At 35.8% G+C, this 26,118-nt stretch overlaps 1 protein-coding gene across 4 annotated transcripts in view; it reads left to right on the plus strand.

The window, feature by feature from the left end:
• Positions 1–26,118, plus strand: part of TBC1D8B (TBC1 domain family member 8B) — a 79,957-nt gene that overhangs the window by 15,409 nt on the left and 38,430 nt on the right. For all 4 annotated transcript variants that reach the window (XM_059910943.1, XM_059910944.1, XM_059910945.1 and 1 more), the window contains exons 3-7: positions 545–663; positions 1,163–1,388; positions 2,103–2,343; positions 4,805–5,012; positions 5,635–5,802. In XM_059910943.1, coding sequence (XP_059766926.1) covers positions 545–663; positions 1,163–1,388; positions 2,103–2,343; positions 4,805–5,012; positions 5,635–5,802 — 962 coding nt within the window. The remainder of the gene's footprint in view (positions 1–544; positions 664–1,162; positions 1,389–2,102; positions 2,344–4,804; positions 5,013–5,634; positions 5,803–26,118) is intronic.

The raw sequence follows: 26,118 nt of genomic DNA on the forward strand, positions 1-26,118 counted from the left end.
TCTTTAAGTTGACTAGACCTTTTAATGAAGGAGTTGACTCTGAGCAAAGGCTTCATTCATACTTTCTGAGATAGAGTTGCCACAGTTGAAATCCACATTTACACAGTGTGCATAGGATTGTCATGTGCATGCTGTTTTCAGTCACACAGATAGGCACAGTACTGACTGTATTATTTGAAGGCCAAAGATTACATTATGTATATTTATATTCTGCTACTCTATATATTCTCTTAAAAGAACTGGTTACCGTAGGCACCAGTTACTGGCACCTTGTTTTCAGAATTTTATATATTTTCTCATGAGTTGTATTTACTTTTCTCCACTTTCCTTAAATATTTTATTCTTTCTACTTATAGTGTTCCTACCCACATATAGTGATGAAATAGAGAATAAATGTAGTACCCCTATTCTTTTATGATGATCATTTTTGAAAATGAGCAAATATAATTTTATTTCTTTTAAAACTAAGCTTATAAATATCAAGAGCAGTTTTTTGTGTGTGGAGTTTTCTTTGAGTCTTTCATTCTCTTTTATTATGAATCAGGAGCCAACAGAGAAGAAATAACCAAACATTGGGAATGGTTAGAACAAAATATCATGAAGACCTTGTCTGTGTTTGATTCTAATGAAGATATTACTAATTTTGTACAAGGAAAGATAAGAGTAAGTGGCATGGATATATGTTGTAGATGGAATACTAAAGTCTTTGACCCTCTTATTTGAGGATCGAAGCTGCATGGCAGATCATTGTTTTACTGCCACCTTTCAGAATTGGCAGAATCACATATATGAATATCAGAATCAGAACTAAAGACATTGTAAAGTTAGCGGTTAGTCTTTGGTGCCCTTGTGAGTGCTATTAGGGATATTTTCATTTCAGAATCTCTTGAGTTTGCAGCTTGAATGAACCCTTCACTCAATCAAAATAATATTTAGCACCTCTATTTGTGGTAGCTCCTTGTGAGGCATTAGAAAAAGCCTAATTACAAAATTAAACAAAATCTGCTCACCTCTGTCCTAAGAGATGTGTGTGCACATGCATGTGTGTGTGTGTGTGTGTGTGTGTGTGTACAGTTTTATTCAATGAATTGTTTAAATATGTGAGAGATATTTTTGTTGGTAGGTAATTACTAATTTTCAGAAAATATTTTGTCTCCTTTAGGGATTAATTGCTGAAGAGGGAAAACATTCTTTTGCAAAAGAAGATGACCCTGAGAAATTTCGAGAAGCCCTTTTGAAATTTGAAAAATGTTTTGGTTTACCAGAGCAGGAAAAGTTAGTGACCTATTACTCGTGCAGTTATTGGAAAGGACGGGTTCCTTGTCAGGGCTGGCTATATCTTAGCACCAACTTTCTGAGCTTCTATTCTTTTTTGTTGGGATCAGAAAGTAAGTGGTTTCTGTTGCTTACTGTGACTTTGAACTTGCAGACTGACCTATCAACTCTGTGGTGGTGTTAGGTTGCATATAAAGTAATAGGATAGATATTAAGGGTAATTAAACTGTGCATTAAAAAGTTTACTTCATCTAGGGAAAGAATACTTTTAAGACTGGTTGTTTAACATAAGAACCATTAGAATTGTGTATAGAATGCCTTGCATATTGTGGGAGACAAATGAATATTAAATGATGATGGTGATCTAGCATGTGACTCCTTTCTTTCACTTGTTCTAAACTACCTACTTTCTTTAATCTATGTTTTAATACTTGTTTTAAACATACAATATGCATATAGTCATCATAGTACCTAATGGCTCACAGCTACAAAGAAGAATCAAACAGTACTGTTCATAGCACATGTATAGCTTTTACACCAATGGTTATATAATTGTGTAAATTGAAATATCAAATTTAATATCAGGTTTAAATATCGAATCAGAAAAAATTAAAAATTATTTAAAATTATATCTGTTCCTAGGATCACCAATTATTGTATGTTCATTGTTATGCTTCAAAATTTTAACTAATATCTTGAACTCTAAAATATTTTAGTTGTTCATAGCATTTTTCAAGTGGTTAACTATTGTTTTGAAACACCTGATTGATAAATATGAATCAACATTGAGAAATTTAATCATATCTGCTTATAATTCTTATTTGCAGTAAAACTCATTATCTCCTGGGATGCGGTCTCAAAACTTGAAAAGACTTCAAATGTCATACTGACAGAGAGTATTCATGTGTGTTCCCAAGGAGAGAATCACTACTTTTCAATGTTTTTGCATATTAACCAAACATACCTTCTTATGGAACAGCTGGCAAACTATGCTATAAAAAGAATTTTTGATAAGGAAACATTTGATAATGACCCAATCCTTGATGATCCTCTACAAATTACTAAAAGGTATTCAAAGCTTAATTAATATTTACTTTTAAAGTATTGTTTGACCAAAGAATGGTAGCATTGAATAGCATTAAAAGTTAACTGTTCTTTAAAAAATTTAATTGTTCTATGTTATATGATAGTTTTTCTTTGAAGTAATCATAGATGTGTGGGTTTTTTTAGTTTATTCATGTGCATTTCACAAATAGTATCCTCTCCATTCCATTATGGTTTATCACAGGATATTGAATATAGTTCCCTGTGCTATACAGTAGGACCTTGTTGTTTATCCATCCTATATATAATAGTTTGCATCTGCTAATCCCAAACTCCCAATATTTCCCTCTCCCACCATCCCCCACCCCCCTCACCGACAGTTTCACTTTTTATTAAAAGGGTAAGTTAGTAGAGTCAATGGAACATGCGCTTCAGAATGAGAGTAGAGCAACCCTGGGACAAGTCATAATCTCTCAGGACCTCAGTTTTCTCAGCGGTCATTTGTACCTCAGAGAGCACTTGTGAGGAATGAGCAATATAACGTTTGAAAGTACTTTGTAAAATATAAAGCACTAGATAAATGTTAATCATTATTAATGCCTGCATCAGAAGTATCTGTCTGGTAGCTGTTTGCCACTATATTTGGTTTGCTGAAACTGACCAGAGCCATTTCATCCTGCTCAACACTCAGAACAGTTGACTGAAGTGAGCTGAGCATGCCAAAGGGGAGGGAGGGCGGAGAGGATCCAGAAATAGCTAGTGAGAACCACTTCTGGCAAGAAGGATGAGGGTATAGACTGTATGGGAAAGTGTAAATGAGACAAACCTAAGCTGCAGTCCTATGGATAGACCAGAACAAGTGACTTGGATGGTTGTGTGATTGCTACATAGCCCTAACTTGGGTACAGTTGTTCCTCTTGCCTATTCTTAAACCATTCCTAAAAGCTATATACATAAGGGTTCCTTTGTGAGCCTTCCTACTTTTCTGGAAATAGATCAGCGAGGTGAATTTTTTTACACCTTATTACCAAAATTAGGTCCCAGTGTACATGATTTATAAATAGAACTCTATAAGGATTAAAAATACAGTTTATGTTATGTTATAGTGAGGCATTTGTTTTTGTAGGTTGTTTTGATTAGCCACCATAAACAAACATTTTTAGCCATTTTATTTCCCTTAAAATATTCTAAAAGGCCATCTATCAATGAGTTATTCATTACCAAGTCTGTATTTAAATGAGGTATAGGAAATTCATTTTCGTCTATGTGCAGTTTTAAAAGAGCCTATTGAAAATTGTATATATCTAAATCCTTTTTTCTAGTAAGTTAAAAAGAACAATAGCTTATTTGGACTTAGTTTCCAAATGACTTTTTTATAAACTGGAGTATCTTTATTGCTTTGGCTTATTGTTTTTACAAATATGTACTACAATAGCTAAATTCAGTGTATATCCTTCCAGGCCTTTTAATGCATGAATTAAAAATATTTGCCAAAAGCATGGAGGGGATCTAAACATCACATATTATTTTACAATCTGCTTTTTCTCCCCCTTAAAATAATGTATCATGGACATCTTTTCATTCATGTAAAAAGTCCTTATCCTTTTAAATAATAGTGAAATAGCCCACCAAATTACAATTTAAGTGAGGTAAAAATTAATGTGGTTCTTTGTTCATATTTATCAGAATTAGTTTTGAAAGACATTGTGAACTGCCACATATTCAAATAGTATATGCTGGAAGGATAAATTTAGTTTTAACTTTGTTGGCTTTGAGTTCGAACTTGCATAATTTACTCACTACCCCAGATGGCATTGCTGCTTAGCACAAGTGTTTAGTGCCTCTAGAAAAATTGTACTATTTTAAGCAATTGTTTTTTATTTATATACTTATGTATCAGTTAACAAGTCATCTGTGTTTATTGACACCCATTCTGTGCCCAATATTGTGCAAGCAGTGTTGTTTTATCTTGCCTCTACTTTTGAATTTTTTAAACATTCATTTACATTTTTGCTTCACTTAATTTTAATATTATTTTTATGTACTAGTCTTCCCATCTAAATTTTGATGCCATAAATTTTCATTATTTTATTTTGTTTGAACTGGGTAGCTCTTTTGATTTTCTGATAACCAGATGTAAAAATTATTGTCTGCCAAGATTGATTTTAGCCATATTCACATATTATGAATATATAATAATATAGTAATCTTCCAGAAAATCACCCTTTAATAGATGGTTTGAAGACCTACATCATCTCTAACTGTTGTGCATTGTAATCTACTAATAATAATACAAAATTGGAAAAGAGAACAAACAAAATAAATTGGTTAGGAATCAGTGTTTCTTCCATTTCATAATTTGTTGAAGAACATAGCATGTAGTGCTTAATCATTCTGCTTTACAGTGCATTTAGATTAATCAGTATGGACATGTGTATACTTTAGAAGTCATCATTTGAGCCCCCCCTTTTTTTCTTTCCTATAGAGGTCTGGAAAATCGAGCCCACAGTGAGCAGTTTAATGCTTTTTTTAGGCTGCCCAAAGAAGAGACTTTGAAAGAAGTACATGAATGTTTCTTATGGGTACCATTCAGCCACTTCAACACTCATGGAAAAATGTGCATCTCAGAAAACTATATCTGCTTTGCTAGCCAGGATGGCAATCTATGTAGTGTAATCATTCCATTACGAGAGGTAAAACAAATTTAGTTCAAAAATGTTACCATTCACAGAGTAAAATACCCTTTAATTCTGTAAATTATTAAAAACTCAATATGCAACATCCTTTTAGTAATTTTAAATAATCATTTTTAAGTCCAGTTATATTCTTCAGGATAAGAGTACTAGGATAAGAGCCTTATAGCTCTTACTGAAAATGAAAAAAGAAAAAAAAATTAAAAATTAATAAACAAGATAAGGGTTTGGGATGACTCAACATGGAGCATGATCACTCAGATGTTTATGACATGGATACCAAAATTTATGCTATCATATTTGATACCCATGGTGAGAAAGAATAGAATTGATAGCTTTTGTGTAAGTCAGAAATCAATTGTCCGTATTGCGGCACTGAATTTTTACATTTGTATTGTCATTTTTAAAGGTTATATGTTAGTTAAACCTTTTCCTTTAGAAGTGAAATATCTTGCACTGAGGTTGCTTGTATTAGTGGTACAACTAGTACCCAAAGTCTATTTCTTACTAAGCCCTACCACAGACCAAAACTTGTAGCCACAAAAAAATAAGCTAAACACATTTTGCCTGACCTTGTCAGTAACAAGGGAAAATGCGATTCATTTATGTTTTCATCCCCCAGGTCTTAGCTATAGATAAGACAAATGATTCCAGCAAATCTGTCATCATTAGCATCAAAGGAAAAACAGCTTTTCGCTTCAGTGAAGTTAAAGAATTTGAGCAATTGGTGGCAAAACTCAGGCTCAAGTGCGGGGCAGCTTCAACTCAGTATCACGATACTAGCACAGAGGTAAGTATCTAGCAATCAAGTCATTTTGATAAAAAGGTTTGTGTTTTGTGTGGTCCGTACTTTCAAAAGGAATTCATAGTACCTTTCCCATTTATACTTAGGTTGAGTTTTTTTAAAAGATGAACACCAAAGAAATTATATTCTCTAAGGCACATCATAAAGCAGAAGTGAGAATTAAGGACTTTATCTTCTTTTAGGAATTCAGACTTTAAAAAAAATTATTATCATTTGATCTTTCTTGACTATATTTGCTATTTATCATATATACACATCTTGTACTTTCACATAACATGGCTTTTAACAACTCAAACTATATTTGAGAATTCAATAAGGCATTGAAAAAGGACTTTCTTTCCTCTTATTGCTGTAGAGAGACAATCTATCTTTTTATTTAACATCAAGTAGGTCAGCCTTATTTGCATAATCTAGGCCAAAGCAAAATAGTGACATATCTATTTACTAGTAAAATATTAGAGAAGGCAAATATTCTTGGTAAAGGGTGATTAAAAGCCTGATTTTGATGTTTGTCTTTTATGGAAATGTAGATAGTTTCAGTTCAAATTAATTTTCTTTTTCAATGCCAAGGAATCTCATGTTTTAATAGATTGATAAAACATCACATTATAACTACTTATATTTTAATTAAAAATGCAAAGAAAAAAATCAACATTGGCTTTACTGGCTATATTATTTTACTTGGATTGAATTATAGAGGCTTTTACTTCTTTCTCCAGAGCAGAGACTGAAAATATTATGCTAAGTCAATTAGAATGCAGGATTGACAAGACTAACTCTTCCTTTGATAATAGAAAAGCACAATGAAAACATAATTTAAAAAATATGTGTATCTCAGTTCCAGACACAGAACTTTCGTGTTGGCCATTAAGAGTTTTCTTGCCCCAATTTGCTAATCTTTCATTCTCTTCAAATATATACCCAGGATATACCATAGTTTGATGTGAGGACATAAGTAAAATCTGATCAGTCTTGCTCCCATGTTCTTGCTTATCTCACTTTTGTTTTTCTGTCCTAGTCCATTTCAGATTCAGTCTGTATGTTGGATGTAATGCTCTGCTTATCTTTCCTTCTCCTTTAATTTATCTGTGTCTCTTAAACCTGAATAACTGGAATTTTTCCCCCTGAAAACTCTCAGGCCCCTCTAATAGTTGGATATGCTCAGCAGTTAAGAAAGGATTTTGTTTCAAAATGTTTATTGTCTTTGCAGGTGTATGTCAAAGTTCTAAGCTTTCTAGTTTCTCTTACCCATTTTTAAAGGTTTTAATAAAGATATGTACAAAATACCAGTTGGTATACTGGGTGCTTGGAAATGTATTTTTAAAAAATTGTCATAACATTCTATTTTCACTGAAGATTTTTATCTTAGCAATGAGGAAGAATATTAACTTGTTTTAGTATTATCTGTATATGTCTAGCTTTATTTATAGTACATTTTTTAAAATAGTAAAGAGAGAGCTTGTTAAACAGGAGCTGGTTCCATTTGATTTCTAAATGACAGAAATAGTAGTTACATTATTTTATAGCTATACCTAGCATACTAAAACAAAAAGAAAAAAATTATACTCTGTAATTTTACCAAATCTGGTAAAATTTACACAAACAACAAGACTTTTTATTCTAAATCTCAAAGAAGTTTAAATCAACAACTCTAAATATGAATACAGGAAGGACTAGGAAATTTTTCCTGTGAGTACATCAAAATGTGATACAAAGAACAAATGCTCCCAGAAACAATTGGGATTGTACGTATGTACCAGTTCTGTCTAAAATTTTAAATGTCAATTAAAATTCTCCACATTTTGTTAAGTTATGTTAAAATCTGGGTACATACACAGGTTTTGAAAAATTCTAATCAAATGCTTAGAAAACACATTAATTTTTAATTTTTTTATTAACACATATACTCAAGAAATATTACCAGATATGGTAATTTTTCAAAACTATACTAAATGAAAGAAAAGTGGGCCCTTTTAGCTTAATTTTAAGCAAAGTGGCCTAAGAGGGAAAATACGGCTAAAGATCCTTTACTTGATGCTTTGAGACTACATTATAAGTGGATCATAGGAACTATAGAATGTCAAGAAGAGGTAGAAATTGAGCTATGTATGCATTGAAGTGTTTAGAAGGGCAGATATCTTCTACAGATTATCAAAGTATATGTAAACATACTTGTTTCATTAGTTCTCATAACCAGCCCTATCTTTCTAAGTTTTTTAAATTAGAAGTAATGGCTTCCTTATCCTACACAATAATGCAGATAAGAATAATAGTTTAACGCACACAACTGGTGTTTGTTTGCCTTAATAAGAATAAAGTAATATGTTTTCTGTAACTATAATATAAATTAGGCTGTGTGGAGTAGATTTATTTCAACGTTAGGAAATCAGAAATTTTATTAAAAATAAAATTAGCGCTAATTTAAAATTATGTGCTATGAACAGGAGCCTATTTTAAGATAAGCTTCTGATATCTAAGAGAAGTATTTCTTTGTATTTTTGCTCTAATTTTTTATTTTACAGGTCAACTCTGGCCCCCAACCATCATTATTATGTTGAGTTTGTGAGATATTCTAATTTAAATCTAATAGTTTGTAGAAAAATTACGCATAAAGAAATATTAATCTTTTTTTTTTTAGACATATGGATTTATTATTTATTTATTTATTTATTTTTTGGGCTGTGTTGGGTCTTCGCTTCTGTGCGAGGGCTTCCTCTAGTTGCAGCAAGCGGGGGCCACTCTTCATCGCGGTGCGCGGGCCTCTCACCATCGTGGCCTCTCTTGTTGCGGAGCACAGGCTCCAGACGCGCAGGCTCAGTAGTTGTGGCTCACGGGCCTAGTTGCTCCGCGGCATGTGGGATCTTCCCAGACCAGGGCTCGAACCCGTGTCCCCTGCATTAGCAGGCAGATTCTCAACCACTGCGCCACCAGGGAAGCCCAAAAGTTAAGTAATTTAAGCTTAGTTTCCTGAATACTTTATTATGCTCTTCAAACAATTCAAATATTAAATTGATTTAAACCAGCATCTTTGAAGGTGAATATGTTAGTGTGATTTTTATGAATACTTAAAAGGTAATCATGGATAGAAGCAGCACACTTGTCATCCCTTTTATATATTGATGTTTGGGGTTTCATAACTTAAGGGTTAATTTTTCTTTTCCTTCTTGGCTACTTTTCCTGTAGTTTAGATATACTACTAATAGATAAACTGGTTCCTCAGTCATATGGCCTAAATTAAGGGAATGTACTTTGCTTGAGACCCAGACTCCAACCATGAGTTTTTAAACCGGTTTTGCAAAAACATAATCCCTCATTAGAACAGCAAAATGTAACATTAATAGTAAAGTAGACTTGTGAAAACAAGCTTTTTAAAAAAGAAAAGTGTTGTAATATGGGACATATACTCACTAATAGTTTTTTCCTTTGTAATATTCTTCTGTCCTACCCTTATATTCAGACATTGATTTGAATACTCCTTTTAAACTTTCCCTGAATCCTCTTAACTTTCAACCCTTCTAGGTCTTGTTGGCTTCTTGGGTTTCAAGGTGAAATACTACTGGACTGCTTTACCCTAAACTTCTACTTTTCCTCCACCTTAGTCATGGACATTCTTTTCATCTTTCTTAAGCTACTAAAGTTAAAGGGATGATGTTAAGTGAGCCTTTTTTTCGTACCTCTAGTGGTAACTTCAGACTTCTGGTATAGTTACAATCCACAGAAGCTGGGTAACTGATATGTATTCAAAGTAAAGCTTTGGAGATCATAAAATTAATGTGGAAATGCAAGGGACCCAGAATAGCTAACACAGTATTCAAGAGGAAGAACAAAGTTGGAGGACTCACAATTCTCAATTTCAAAACTTACTACACAGCTGTAGTAAACAAGACAGCATGTTCCTGGTGTAAGGTTAGACATATAGATCAGTGTAATAGAATTGAGAGTCTTGAAATAAAGTCTTACATTTATGGTCAATTGATTTTTTAAAATTAATTAATTTTATTTTTGGCTGTGTTGGGTCTTCGTTGCTGCGCGCGGGCTTTCTCTACTTGTGGCGAGTGGGGGCTACTCTTCGTTGTGGTGTGGGGGCTTCTCACCACGGTGGCTTCTCTTGTTGCGCAGCACGGGCTCTAGGTGCGTGGGCTTCAGTAGTTGTGGCACATGAGCTCAGTAGTTGTGGCTCGCAGGCTCCAGAGCACAGGCTCAGTAGTTGTGGCACACAGGCTTAGTTGCTCCGCGGCATTTGGGATCTTCCGAGACTAGGGATTGAACCTGTGTCCCCTGCATTGGCAGGCGGATTCTTAACCACTGCACCACCAGGGAAGTCCCTGGTCAATTGATTTTTTCAACAGAGTGCCAAATAAATGCAAAGAGGGAAATATAGTCTATTCAACAAATGGTGTGGGGACAATGGATATCCACATACATACACAAAAAAACAAAGTTGAACCTTTTTTTACACCATACACAAAAATTAACTCTAAATGGATCAAAGACCTAAATGTAAGAGCTAAAACTATAAAACTCTTAGAGAAAACGTAAGACTAAATCTTCATGACTTTGAATTAGGCAATTTTTTTCTTAGCTGTGACATAAAAACACGACAAAAGAAAAAGTATGCAAATTGGCTACATCAAAATTAAAAATGTTTGTTGTACAAATGATACCATCAAGAAAGTGAAGAGACAGTATGCAGAATGAGAGAAAATATTTGCAAATTATATATCTGATAAGGGACATCTATCCAGAATATATAAAAAACTCTTACAACTCAAAAATAAAAGGCAAAGAATCTAATTTTTTTTAAACAGCCAAAGGATTTGAATATACAATTCTCTAAAGAAGATAAAGAAATGGCCATTAAGCACATGAAGATCTTCGAAGTAAATAGTCATTAGGGAACTGCAAATCAAAGCCACAATTAGAGACCCTTTCACACCCACTAGGGTGTCTCTAATAATAAAGACAGACAATAACAAATGTTGAGGAGGATGTGAAGAAATTGAAATCCTTCATACATTGTTGATTGATTCTTTGTTTTAATAATTTCTCTTTGTTGATATTCTCTATTTGATGGGACATAGTTGTCATACTTTCCTTTTTTAAATCTTTTTAATTAATAGACTTTAGTTCTTAGAGCAGTTTTAGGTTTACAGAAAAATTGAACAGAAAGTACAGAGTTCCTATATACACCCACCCGCCCTCTACTATGCCCAGTTTTCCCTATTATTAACATCTTGCATTGGTATGGTACATTTGTTATAATTGATGAACCAGTATTGATACATTATTAACTAAAGTGCATAGTTTACATTAGGATCCACTCTTGGTGGTGTACAATTCTATGGCTTTTGCCAAATAACATAATATATCTACCATTATAGTATCATACAGAATAATTTCCCCACCCTAAATATCCCTTGTGCTCTACCTGTTTATCCCTCTCCCCAACCCTTGGTAACCACTGATCATTTTACTGTTTCTATACTCTTGCCTTTTCCAAAATGTTATATAGTTGGAATCATACCATATGTATCCTTTTCAGACCGACTCCTTAGCAATATGCATTTAAGGTTCCTCCATATCTTTTTGTGGTTTGATACCTCATTTATTTTTTTTTGAATTTTTAAAAATTCAACAAATATTTGTTAAACTTCGACTATGTGTGTAAGGAACTGCCAGGTTCTTTTTTTTCCCCCAGATTTATTGAGATAATTGACATATAACATTGTGTAAGTTTAAGATGTACGATGTGATGATTTGATGCACATATATTAAAATGATTACCACAGTAAGGTTAGTTAACATATCTCCCACCTCATGTAATTACAATTTTGTTGTTGTTGTTGTTGTAGTGAGAACATTTAAATTCTACTCTCATAGCAACTTTCAAATATACAATATTGTTAACTGTAGTCACCATGCTGTACATTAGATCCCTAGAATTTATTTTCATATAAACTGGAAGTTTGTACACATTGACCAACATCTCATTTCCCCTACTCCTAGCCCCTGGAAACCACCGTTCTACTCTGCTTCTATAAAGCTGGCTATTTTATATTCCACATATAACTGAGATCATACAGTATTTGTCTTTCTCTGTCTGATTTATTTTCTGATATTTATAGTGTAGTGCCCTCAATGTCCATCCATGTTGCTGCACCTTGCAGAACTTCCTTTTTATGGCTAAATAATAATCTTTTGTGTGTATATATATATATATATATATACATACACACACACACACACACACACACACACACACACATATGCACACACCAAATTTTCTTTATCCATTCATCTGGAAACAGTTAGATTTGTCTTAGATTTTGTGAACAATGCTGCAATGAACAAAAGGGTGCAGATATCTCTTCAAGATAGTGACTTCATTTCCTTTGAATGTATACCCGGAAATGGGATTACCAAATCATGTGGTAGTTCTAATTTTAATCTTTTGAGGACCTCCATACATGTTTTCCATAGCGCTGTACCAATTTACATCATCACCAACAGTGCGCTTTGGCTCCCTATTTTCCACATTCTTGCCAACACTTAATAGATAATAGCTATTGATAAGATAGCTATTGATAAGACTATTGATAATAGTCTTTTGATAATAGCCATTCTAACAGGTGTGTAATTATACCTCATTGTGGTTTTGATTTGCATTTCCTGATGATTAGTGATGTTCAGAACCTTTTCATGTATTTGTTGGCCATTTGTATATCTTTGTAAAAAATATCTATTCAGGTCCCTTGTCCATTTCTTAATCAGGATTTTTGTTCTGTTTTGTTTTGTTTTTTGCTGTTGAGTTGTGTAAGTCCCTTATATGTTGTAGATGTTAATCCCTTATCTGATTTATGGTTTGCAAATACTTCCTTCTGTTTTATATGTTGCCTTTTCATTTTGTTGATTATTTCTTTCTCTTTGCAGAAGCTTTTTAACCTTATGTAGTCCCACTTATTGACATTTGCTTATGCTTTTGGTGTCCTATCTTAAAAATTGTTGCTAAGACCACTGTGAAGGAACTTTTTCCCCTATATTTTCCTCTAGGAATTTTATAGTTTTGGGTTTTATGATTAAGTCCTTAATTCATTTTGAGTTAATTTTTGTGCATGGTGTAAAATAACGGTCCAATTTCATTCTTTTGCATGTGGATATTCAGTTTTCCCAACACCATTTATTGAAGAGACTGTTCTTTCCACATTGAGTAGTCTTGGTTCCCTTTTCAGATATTAGTTGACTATATATATGTGGATTTATTTCGGGCTCTCATCTCTGTTCTGTTAGCCTGTGTGTCTACTTTTATGCCAGAACCATGCTGTTTTGATTACTGTAGCTTTCTAATATAGTTTGAAATCAGGAAATGTGATGCCTTCAACTTTGTTCTTTTTCAGGATTTCATTGTCTATTCAGGGTCTCTTGTGGTTACATGTGAATTTCAGGATTTCTTTCTATTTCTATGAAAAGTGCCATTTGAATTTTGATAGGGATTGCCTTGAGTCTGTGGATGGCTTTGGGTAGCATGGACTTTTTTTTTTTTAACATCTTTATTGGAGTATAATTGCTTTACAATGTTGTGTTAGCTTCTGCTGTATAACAAAGTGAATCAGCTATATGCATACGTATATCCCCATATCACCTCCCTCTTGCGTCTCCCTCCCACCTACCTTATCCCACCCCTCTAGGTGGTCGCAAAGAACCGAGCTGATCTCCCTGTGCTATGCAGCTGCTTCCCACTAGCTATTTAAAATTTGGTAGTGTATATATATCAGTGCTACTCTCTTACTTCGTCCCAGCTTACCCTTCCCCCTACCATGTCCTCAAGTCCATTTTCTACGTCTGTGTCTTTATTCCTGTCCTGCCCCTAGGTTCTTCAGGACTTTTTTGTTTTTTTTAGATCCCATATATATGTGATAATATACGGTATTTGTTTTTCTCTTTCTGATTTACTTCACTCTGTATGACAGACTCTAGGTCTATCCACCTCACTACAAATAGCTCAATTTCGTTTCCATTTATGGCTGAGTAATATTCCCTTGTATATATGTGCCACATCTTCTTTATCCATTCATCTGTCGATGGACACTTAGGTTGCTTCCATGTCCTGGCTATTGTAAATAGAGCTGCAGTGAACATTGTGGTACATGACTCTTTTTGAATTATGGTTTTCTCAGAGTATATGCCCAGTAGTGGGATTGCTGGCTCGTATGGTACTTCTATTTTAGTCTTTTAAGGAACCTTCATACTGTTCTCCATAGTGGCTGTACCAATTTACATTTCCACCAACAGTGTAAGAGGTTTCCCTTTTCTCCACACCCTCTCCAGCATTTATTGTTTGTAGATTTTTTGATGATGGCCATTCTGACCGGTGTGAGGTGATACCGCATTGTAGTTTTGATTTGCATTTCTCTAATGATTAGTGATGTTGAGCATCTTTTCATGTGTTTGCTGGCAATCTGCATATCTTCTTCGGAGAAATGTCTATTTAGGTCTTCTGCCCATTTTTGGATTGGGTTGTTTGTTTTTTTGATATTGACCTACATGAGCTGCTTGCATATTCTGGAGATTAATCCTTTGTCACTGTTTTGTTTGCAAATAGTTTCTCCAATTCTGAGGGTTGTCTTTTCATCTTGTTTATGGTTTCCTTTGCTGTGCAAAAGCTTTTAAGTTTCATTAGGTCCCATTTGTTTATTTTTGTTTTTATTTCCATTTCTCTAGGAGGTGGGTCAAAAACGATCTTGCTGTGATTTATGTCACAGAGTGTTCTGCCTATGTTTTCCTCTAAGAGTTTTATAGTGTCTGGCCTTACATTTAGGTCCTTAATCCATTTTGAGTTTATGTTTGTATATGGTGTTAGGAAGTGTTCTACTTTCATTCTTTTACATGTAGCTGTCCGGTTTTCCCAGCACCACTTATTGAAGAGGCTGTCTTTTCTCCATTGTATATCCTTGCCTCCTTTATCAAAGATAAGGGGACCATATGTGCATGGGTTTATCTCTGGGCTTTCTATCCTGTTCCCTTGATCTATATTTCTGTTTTTGTGCCAGTACCATACTGTCTTGGTTACTGTAGCTTTGTAGTATAGTCTGAAGTCTGGGAGCCTGATTCCTCCAGCTCCGTTTTACTTTCTCAAGATTGCTTTGGCTATTCGGGATCTTTTGTGTTTCCATACAAATTGTGAAATTTTTCGTTCTGGTTCTGTGAAAGATGCCATTGGTAGTTTGATAGGGATTGCATTGAATCTATAGATTGCTTTGGGTAGTATAGTCATTTTCACAATCTTGATTCTTCCATTCCAAGAACATAGTATATCTCTCCATCTGTCTGTATCATCTTTAATTTCTTTCATCAGTGTCTTGTAGTTTTCTGCATACAGGTCTTTTGTCTCCTTAGGTAGGTTTATTCCTAGGTATTTTATTCTTTTTGTTGCAGTGGTAAATGGGAGTGTTTCCTTAATTTCTCTTTCAGATTTTTCATCATTAGTGTATAGGAATGCAACAGATTTCTGTGCATTAATTTTATATCCTGCTACTCTACCAAATTCATTGATTAGCTCTAGAAGTTTTCTGGTGGCATCTTTAGGATTCTCTATGTATAGTATCATGTCATCTGCAAACAGTGACAGTTTTACTTCTTCTTTTCCAATTTGTATTCCTTTTATTTCTTTTTCTCCTCTGATTGCTGTGGCTAAAACTTCCAAAACTATGTTGAATAATAGTGGTGAGAGTGGGCACCCTTGTCTTGCTTCTGATCTTAGAGGAAATGGTTTCAGTTTTTCACCATTGAGAACGATGTTGGCTGTGGGTTTGTCATATATGGCCTTTATTATGTTGAGGTAGATTCCCTCTATGCCTACTTTCTCAAGCGTTTTTTATCATAAATGGGTGTTGAATTTTGTCAAAAGCTTTTTCTGCATCTATTGAGATTATCATGTGTTTTTTTTCCTTCAATTTGTTAATATGATCTGTCACATTGATTTGCATATACTGAAGAATCCTTGCATTCCTGGGATAAACCCCACTTGATCATGATGTATGATCCTTTTAATGTGCTGTTGGATTCTGTTTGCTAGCATTTTGTTGAGCATTTTTGCATCTACGTTCATCAGAGATATTGGCCTGTAGTTTTCCTTTTTTGTGACATCTTTGTCTGGTTTTGGTATCAGGGTGATGGTGGCCTCATAGAGTGAATTTGGGAGTGTTCCTCCCTCTGCTGTATTCTGGAAGAGTTGGAGAAGGATAGGTGTTAGCTCTTCTGTAAATGTTTGATAGAATTCATCTCTGAATCCATCTGGTCCTGGGATTTTGATTGTTGGAAGATTTTTTTTTAATCAGTCATCAATTTTATATACATCAGTGTATGCATGTCAATCCCAATCGCCCAATTTGTTGGAAGATTTTTAATCACAGTTTCAATTTTAGTGCTTGTGATTGGTCTGTTTATATTTTCTATTTCTTCCTGGTTCAGTCTCGGAAGGTTGTGCTTTTCTAAGAATTTGTCCATTTCTTCCAGGTTGTCCATTTTATTGGCATAGAGTTGCTTATAGTAATCTCTCATGGTCCTTTGTATTTCTGCAGGGTCAGTTGTTACTTCTCCTTTTTCATTTCTAATTCTGTTGATTTGAGTCTTCTCCCTTTATTTCTTGATGAGTCTGGCTAATGGTTTATCAATTTTGTTTATCTTCTCAAAGAACCAGCTTTTAGTTTTATTGATGTTTGCTATTGTTTCTTTCATTTCTTTTTCATTTATTTCTGATCTGATCTTTATGATTTCCTTCCTTCTGCTAACTTTGGGTTTTTTAAATTCTCCTTTCTCTAAATGCTTTAGGTGTAAGGTAAGGTTGTTTATTAGAGATGTTTCTTCTTTCTTGAGGTAGGACTGCATTGCTATAAACTTCCCTCTTAGAACTGCTTTTGCTGCATCCCATAGGTTTTGGGTTGTTGTGTTTTCATTGTCATTTTTTTCTAGGTATTTTTTGATTTCCTCTTTGATTTCTTCAGTGGTCTCTTGGTTATTTAGTAGTGTATTGTTTAGCCTCCATGCGTTTGTATTTTTTACAGTTTTTTTCCTGTAATTGATATCTAGTCTCATAGTGTTGTGGTCGGAAAATATACTTGATCCGATTTCAGTTTTCTTAAAATTACCAAGGCTTGATTTGTGACCCAAGATATGACCTATCCTAGAGAATGTTCCATGAACACTTGAGAAGAAAGTGTATTCTGTTCTTTTTGGATGGAATGTCCTATAAATACCAATTAAGTCCATCTTGTTTAATGTATCATTTAAAGCTTGTGTTTCCTTATTTATTTTCATTTTGGATGATCTGTCCATTGGTGAAAGTGTGGCATTGAAGTCCCCTACTGTTACTGTGTTACTGTCAATGTCCCCTTTTATGGCTGTTAGCATTTCCCTTATGTATTGAGGTTCTCCTATATTGGGTGCATAAATATTTACAATTGTTCTATCTTCTTCTTGGATTGATCCCTTGATCATTATGTGGTGTCCTTCTGTGTCTCTTGTAATAGTCTTTATTTTAAAGTCTATTTTGTCTGATATGAGAATTGCTACTCCAGCTTTCTTTTGATTTCCATTTGCATGGAATATCTTTTTCCATCCCCTCACTTTCAGTCTGTATGTGTCCCTAGGTCTGAAGTGGGTCTCTTGTAGACAGCATATGTACGGGTCTTGTTTTTGTATCCATTCAGCCAGTCTGTGTCTTTTGGTTGGAGCATTTAATCCATTTACATTTAAGGTAATTATCGATATGTTTGTTCCTGTTACCATTTTCTTAATTGTTTTGGTTTTGTTATTGTAGGTCTTTTCTTTCTCTTGTGTTTCCTGCCTAGAGAAGTTCCTTTAGCATTTGTTGTAGAGCTGGTTTGGTGCTTCTGAATTCTCTTAGGTTTTGCTTATCTGTAAAGGTTTTAATTTCTCCATCAAATCTGAATGAGAGTAATCTTGGTGGTAGGTTTTTCCCTTTCATCACTTTATTTATTTATTTATTTATTTTATCTCCCTTGCTCTATACACTGTAATTTATTTAACTGAATCCATGACCTTTCCAAACATTTCTTATTTTATCGCATTGCAGATTTTTGTCATTTCTTTTTCTTTTTTTTTTTAATTTTTGAATTTTATTTTATTTTTTATACAGCAGGTCCTTCTTAGTCATCAATTTTATACATATCAGTGTATACATGTCAATCCGAATCTCCCAATTCATCACACCACCACCACCACCACCACCCCCTGCCGCTTTCCCCCCTTGGTGTCCATACGTTATTTCTCTACATCTGTGCCTCAACTTCTGCCCTGCAAACCGGTTCATCTGTACCATTTTTCTAGGTTCCACATACATGCGTTAATATACGATATTTGTTTTTCTCTTTCTCGCTTACTTCACTCTGTATAACAGTCTCTAGATCCATCCACGTCTCTACAAATGACCCAATTTCGTTCCTTTTTATGGCTGAGTAATATTCCATTGTATATATGTACTACATCTTTATCCATTCATCTGTCGATGGTCATTTAGGTTGCTTTCATGACCTGGCTATTGTAAATCATGCTGCAGTGAACATTGGGTTGCATGTGTCTTTTTGAATTATGGTTTGCTCAGGGTATATGCCCAGTAGTGGGATTGCTGTGTCATATGGTAATTCTATTTTTAGTTTTTTAGGAAACCTCCGTACTGTTCTCCATAGTGGCTGTATCAATTTACATTCCCACCAACAGTGCAAGAGGGTTCCCGTTTCTCCACACCCTCTCCAGCATTTGTTGTTTGTAGATTTTCTGATGCTGCCCATTCTAACTGGTGTGAGGTGATACCTCATTGTAGTTTTGATTTGCAGTTCTCTAATAATTAGTGATGTTGACCAGCTTTTCATGTGCTTCTTGGCCATCTGTATGTCTTCTTTGGAAAAATGTCTAGTTAGGTCTTCTGCCCATTTTTGGATTGGGTTGTTTTTCTTAATATTGAGCTGCATGTGCTGTTTATATATTTTGGAGATTAATCCTTTGTCCATTGATTCATTTGCAAATATTTTCTCCCATTCTAACGGTTGTCTTTTCTTCTTGTTTATGGTTTCCTTTGCTGTGCAAAAGCTTTTAAGTTTCATTAGGTCCCATTTGTTTATTTTTGGTTTTTTTTCCATTACTCTAGGAGCTGGATCAAAAAAGATCTTGCTGTGATTTATGTCAAACAGTGTTCTTCCTATGTTTTCCTCTAAGAGTTTTATAGTGTCCGGTCTTACATTTAGGTCTTTAATCCATTTTGAGTTTATTTTTGTGTTTGGTGTTATGGAGTTCTAATTTCAGTCTTTTACATGTAGCTGTCCAGTTTTCCCAGCACCACTTATTGAAGAGACTGTCTTTTCTCCATTGTATATCCTTGCCTCCTTTGTCATAGATTAGTTGATCATGGGTGCGTGGGTTTATCTCTGGGCTTTCTATCTTGTTCCATTATGTTCCATTCCATCTATGTTTCTGTTTTTGTGACAGTACCATATTGTCTTGATGACTGTTGCTTTGTAGTATAGTCTGAAGTCAGGGAGTCTGATTCCTCCAGCTCCGTTTTTTCCCCTCAAGACTGCTTTGGCTATTCGGGGTCTTTTGTGTCTCCATACAAATTTTAAGACTTTTTGTTCTAGTTCCGTAAAAAATGCCATTAGTAATTTGATAGGGATTCCACTGAATGTGTAGATTGCTTTGGGTAGTATAGTCATTTTCATAATCTTGATTCTTCCAATCCAAGAACATGGTGTATGTCTATCTGTTAGTATCATCTTTAATTTCTTTCATCAGTGTCTTATTGTTTTCTGCATACAAGTCTTTTGTCTCCCTTGGTAGGTTTATTCCTAGGTAGTTTATTCTTTTTGTTGCAATGGTAATGGGAGTGTTTCCTTAATTTCTCTTTCAGATTTTTCATCATTACAGTATAGGAATGCAAGAGATTTCTGTGCATTAATTTTGTATCCTGCAACTTTACCAAATTCATTGATTAGCCCTAGTAGTTTTCTGGTGGCATCTTTAGGATTCTCTATGTATAGTATCACGTCATCTGCAAACAGTGACAGTTTTACTTCTTTTCCGATTTGGATTCCTTTTATTTCTTTTTCTCCTCTGATTGCTGTGGCTAAAACTTCCAAAACTATGTTGAATAATAGTGGTGAGAGTGGGCAGCCTTGTCTTTTTCCTGATCTTAGTGGAAATGGTTTCACTTTTTCACCATTGAGAATGATGTTGGCTGTGGGTTTGTCATATATGGCCTTTATTATGTTGAGGTATGTTCCCTCTGTGCCTACTTTCTGGAGGGTTTTTATCATAAATGGGTGTTGAATTTTGTCGAAAGCTTTTTCTGCATCTATTGAGATTATCATATGGTTTTTATCCTTCCATTTGTTAATATGATGTATCACATTGATTGATTTGCATATATTGAAGAATCCTTGCATTCCTGGGATAAACCCCACTTGATCATGGTGTATGATCCTTTTAGTGTGCTGTTGGATTCTGTTTACTAGTATTTTGTTGAGGATTTTTGCATCTATATTCATCAGTGATATTGGTCTGTAATTTTCTTTTTTTGTAGTATCTTTGTCTGGTTTTGGTATCAGGGTGATGGTGGCCTCATAGAATGAGTTTGGGAGTGTTCCTTCCTCTGCAGTTTTTTGGAAGAGTTTGAGAAGGATGGGTGTTAGCTCTTTTCTAATTGTTTGATAGAATTCACCTGTGAAGCCATCTGGTCCTGGACTTTTGTTTGTTGGAAGATTTTTAATCACAGTTTCAATTTCATCACTTGTGTTTGGCCTGTTCATATTTTCTATTTCTTCCTGGTTCAGTCTTGGAAGGTTATACCTTTCTAAGAATTTGTCCATTTCTTCCCGGTTGTCCATTTTATTGGCATACAGTTGCTTGTAGTAGTCTCTCAGGATGCTTTGTATTTCTGTAGTGTCTGTTGTAACTTCTCCTTTTTCATTTCGAATTTTATTGATTTAAGTCCTCTCCCCCTTTTTCTTGATGAGTCTGGCTAATGGTTTATGAATTTTGTTTATCTTCTCAAAGAACCAACTCTTAGTTTTATTGATCTTTGCTATAGTTTTCTTTTTTTCTATTTCATTTATTTCTGCTGTGATCTTTATGATTTCTTTCCTTCTGGTAACTTTGGGTTTTGTTTGTTCTTCTTTCTCTAGTTCCTTTAGGTGTAAGGTTAGATTGTTTATTTGAGATTTTTCTTGTTTCTTGAGGTAGGCTTGTATAGCTATAAACTTCCCTCTTAGAACTGCTTTTGCTGCATCCCATAGGTTTTGGATCATTGTGTTTTCTCTGTCATTTCTTTCTAGGTATTTTTTGATTTCCTCTTTGATTTCTTCAGTGATCTCTTGGTTATTTAGTAATGTATTGTTTAGCCTCCATATGTTTGTGTGTTTTAAGTTTTTTTCCCTGTAATTCACCACTTCTAATCTCATAACGTTGTGGTCAGAAAAGATGCTTGATATGATTTCAGTTTTCTTAAATTTACTGTGGCTTGATTTGTGGCCGAAGATGTGATCTATCCTGGAGAATGTTCCGTACGCACTTGAGAAGAAAGTGTAATCTGCTGTTTCTGGATGGAATGTCCTATGAATATCAATTACTTCTGTCTGGTCTATTGTGTCATTTAAAGCTTCTGTTTCCTTATTTATTTTCCTTTTGGATAATCTGTCCATTGGTGTAAGTGAGCTGTTAAAGTCCCCCACTATTAATGTGTTACTGTCGATTTCCTCTTTTAGAGCTGTTAGCAGTTGCCTTATGTATTGAGGTGCTCCTATGTTGGGTGCATATATATTTAAAATTGTTATATCTTCTTCTTGGATTGATCCCTTGATCATTATGTAGTGTCCTTCCTTGTCTCTTGTAACATTCTTTATTTTAAAGTCTATTTTATCTGATATGAGTATTGCTACTCCAGCTTTCTTCTGATTTCCATTTGCATGGAATATCTTTTTCCATCTCCTCACTTTCAGTCTGTATGTGTCCCTAGGTCTGAAGTGGGTCTCTTGTAGACAGCATATATATGGGTCTTATTTTTGTATCAATTCAGCAAGCCTGTGTCTTTTGGTTGGAGCAGTTAATCCATTCACGTTTAAGGTAATTATCAATATGTATGATCCTATGACCATTTTCTTAATTGTTTTGGTTTGTTTTTGTAGGTCCTTTTCTTGTCTTGTGTTTCCCACTTAGAGAAGTTCCTTTAGCATTTGTTGTAGAGCTGGTTTGGTGGCAATGAATTCTCTTAGCTTTTGCTTGTCTGTAAAGCTTTTGATTTCTCCATCGAATCTGAATGAGATCCTTGCTGGCTAGAGTAATCTTGGTTGTAGGTTCTTCCCTTTCATCACTTTAATTATATCATGCCACTCCCTTCTGGCTTGTAGAGTTTTTTTTTTTTTTTTTTTTTTTCACACACACACACTGTATTTTATTTTTACAAGAGGTAAATCGACTGACACCAAGCATTGTACATGGATGACCACAACAAAAGCAACAATGATTGCAATTACCAAACATCGAATCTGAATGAGATCCTTGCTGGATAGAGTAATCTTGGTTGTAGGTTCTTCCCTTTCATCACTTTAAGTATATCATGCCACTCCCTTCTGGCTTGTAGAGTTTTTGCTGAGAAATCAGCTGTTAACCTTATGGGAGTTCCCCTGTATGTTATTTGTCGTTTTTCCCTTGCTGCCTTCAATAATTTTTATTTGTCTTTAATTTTTGCCAGTTTGATTACTGTGTGTCTCGGCGTGTTTCTCCTTGGGTTTATCCTGTGTGGGGCTCTCTGGGCTTCCTGGACTTGGGTGGCTATTTCCTTTCCCATGTTAGGGAAGTTTTAGACTATAATATCTTCAAATATTTTCTCTGGTCCTTCTCTGGTTAAACATTTCTTGCATCTTCTCGATCTTTGCCTCCATTCTTTTTCCGAGGTCCTGGATCATCTTCACTATCATTATTCTGAATTCTTTTTCTGGAAGGTTGCCTACCTCCACTTCATTTAGTTGTTTTTCTGGGGTTTTATCTTGTTCCTTCATCTGGTACATAGCCCTCTGACTTTTCATCTTGTCTAGCTTTCTGTGAATGTGGTTTTTGTTCCACAGGCTGCAGGATTGTAGTTCTTCATGCTTCTGCTGTCTGCCCTCTGGTGGATGAGGCTATCTAAGAGGTTTGTGCAAGTTTCCTGATGGGAGGGACTGGTGGTGGGTAGAGCTGGGTGTTGCTCTGGTTGGCAGAGCTTAGCAAAACTTTAATCTTCTTGTCTGCTGATGGGTGGGGCTGGGTTCCCTCCCTGTTGGTTGTTTGGCCTGAGGCAACCTAACACTGGAGCCTACCTGGGCTCTTTGGTGGGGCTAACGGCAGACTCTGGGAGGACTCACGCCAAGGAGTACTTCCCAGAACTTCTGCCGCCAGTGTCCTTGTCCCCACGGTGAGCCACAGCCACCGCCCGCCTCTGCAGGAGACCCTCCAACACTAGCAGGTAGGTCTGGTTCAGTCTCCCCTGAGGTCACTGCTCCTTCCCCTGGGTCCTGATGCACACACTACTTTGTGTGTGCCCTCCAAGAGTGGAGTCTCTGTTTCCCCCAGTCCTGTTGATGTCCTGCAATCAAATCCCACTAGCCTTCAAAGTCTGATTCTCTAGGAATTCCTCCTCCCGTTGCCGGACCCCCAGGTTGGGAACCTGACGTAAGGCTCAGAACCTTCGCTCCAGTGGGTGGACTTCTGTGGTATAAGTGTTCTCTAGTCTGTGAGTCACCCTCCCAGCAAGTATGGGATTTGATTTTACTGAGATTGCGCCCCTCCTATCGTCTCATTGTGGCTTCTCCTTTGTCTTTGGATGTGGGGTATCTTTTTTGGTGAGTTTCAGTGTCTTCCTGTCAATGATTGTGCAGCAGCTTGTTGTGATTCTGGTGTTCTCACAAGAGGAAGTGAGAGCACGTCCTTCTACTCCGCTCTCTTGGTTCCTGTCCCTTTCATCACTTTAAATATGTCCTGCCACTCCTTTCTGGCTTGCAGAGTTTCTGCTGAAAAATGAGCTCTTAACCTTATGGGGATTCCCTTGTATGTTATTTGTTGCTTTTCCCTTGCTGCTTTCAGTATTTTTTTTTGTATCTAATTTTTTTTTAATAGAATGAGCTCGTGGATTATTACATAGGCATATGGGAGTCCATGGATATATATTTTTTAATTTTTATTTATTTAATTTATTTATTTATGGCTGTGTTGGGTCTTCGTTTCTGTGAAGGGCTTTCTCTAGTTGCGGAACGTGGGGGCCACTCTTCATCGTGGTGAGCGGGCCTCTCACTATCGCAGCCTCTCTTGTTGCAGAACACAGGCTCCAGACGCGCAGGCTCAGTAATTGTGGCTCACGGGCCTAGTTGCTCTGTGGCATGTGGGATCTTCCCAGACCAGGGCTCGAACCTGTGTCCCCTGCATTGGCAGGCAGATTCTCAACCACTGCGCCACCAGGGAAGCCGTGTATCTAATTTTTGATAGTTTGATTAATATGTGTTTTGGCACGTTTCTCTTTGGTTTATCCTGTATGGTACTCTCTGTGCTTCTTGGACTTGATTGACTATTTCCTTTCCCATGTTAGGTTACTTTTCGATTATAATCTCTTCAGATATTTTCTCAGACCCTTTCTTTTTCTCTTCTTCTTCTGGGACCCCTATAATTCGAATGTTGGTGCGTTTAATGTTGTCCCAGATGTCTCTGAGACTGTCCTCAATTCTTTTTATTCTTTTTTCTTTATTCTGCTCCCTGGCAGTTATTTCCACCATTTTATCTTCCAGCTCACTTATCCGTTCTTCTGCCTCAGTTATTCTGTTATTGATTCCTTCTAGAGTATTTTCAATTTCAGTAATTGTATTGTTCATCACTGTTTGTTTGCTCTTTAGTTCTTCTAGATCCTTGTTAAATGTTTCTTGTATTTTCTCCATTCTGTTTCTGAGATTTTGGATCATCTTTACTGTCATTACTCTGAATTCTTTTTCAGGTAGGTTGCCTATTTCATCTTCATTTATTTGGTCTTGTAGGTTTTTACCTTGCTCCTTTATCTGTAACAAATTTTTTTTGTCATTTCTTTTTTTTTTTTTTTTTTTTTGATGGGTGATGTTGTATTCCTGTCTTACTGGTTGTTTGGCCTGAGACGTCCAGCACTGGAGTTTGCAGGCAGTTAGACAGAGCTGGGTCTTGGTGCTGAGATGAGGACCTCTGGGAGGCCTCACTCCGATTGATATTCCCTGGGGTGTGAGGTTCTCTGTTAATCCAGTGGTTTGGACTCAGAGCTCCCACCACAGGAACTCGGCCCTGACCTCTGGCCTGGGAACCAAGATCCCACAACCTGGTGTCTGGGGGTTCCTCCTGTCCCCTTAGGTGTCTGTAGTCCCTCACCAGTGCCTGGTAGGTGCCCTAGTTGTGAGGTGCCGCAAATTCCACGTCCTCCTAGTACGCCATCTTGACTCCACCCTTCAGCATAGACATTTTAACAATATTAATTCTTTTTTTTAATAAATTTATTTATTTACCTATTTTTTGGCTGTGTTGGGTCTTCGTCACTGCACGTGGGCTTTCTCTAGTTGCAGCGAGTGGGGGCTACTCTTCATTGTGGTGCGCGGACTTCTCATTGTGGTGGCCTCTCTTGTTTCAGAGCAGAGGCTCTAGGCGCGTGGGCTGCAGTAGTTGTGGCACGCGGGCTCAGTAGTTTGTGGCTCACGGGCTCTAGAGTGCAGGCTTAGTAGTTGTGGCACATGGCCCTAGTTGCTCTGTGGCAGTGGGATCTTCCTGGACCAGGGCTCGAACCCGTGTCCCGTGCATTGGCAGGCATATTCTTAACCACTGTGCCACCAGGGAAGTCCCACAATATTAATTCTTTTGATCCATGAACACAAGTTATCTTTCCATTCATTTGTGTCTTCATCAGTTTCTTTCATCAGTGTTTTATCAGTTTTGGTGTATAGATTTTCACTTTCTTTGTTAATTTATTCATAAGTATTTTATTGTTTTTGATGTTAATGTAAATGAGATTGTTTTCTTTATTTTTTTTTCAGATAGTTCATTTTTAGTGTATAGAAACACAACTGATTTTGTATCCTGAAAGTTTACTGAGTTTGTTGATTAGTTCTAACAGTTTTTTGGTAGAGTCTTAAGGATTTTCTCTATACAAGATCGTGTCATCAGCAAACAGACAGTTTTACTTTCTTTCTGAGTTAGATGCCTTTTGTTTGTTTTTCTTGTTTAGTTTCTCTGGCTAGGATTTTTGGTACTTTGTTGAAA

This window comes from Balaenoptera ricei, chromosome X, assembly GCF_028023285.1.
Source record: "Balaenoptera ricei isolate mBalRic1 chromosome X, mBalRic1.hap2, whole genome shotgun sequence".
NCBI classification, from domain to species: domain Eukaryota; kingdom Metazoa; phylum Chordata; class Mammalia; order Artiodactyla; family Balaenopteridae; genus Balaenoptera; species Balaenoptera ricei.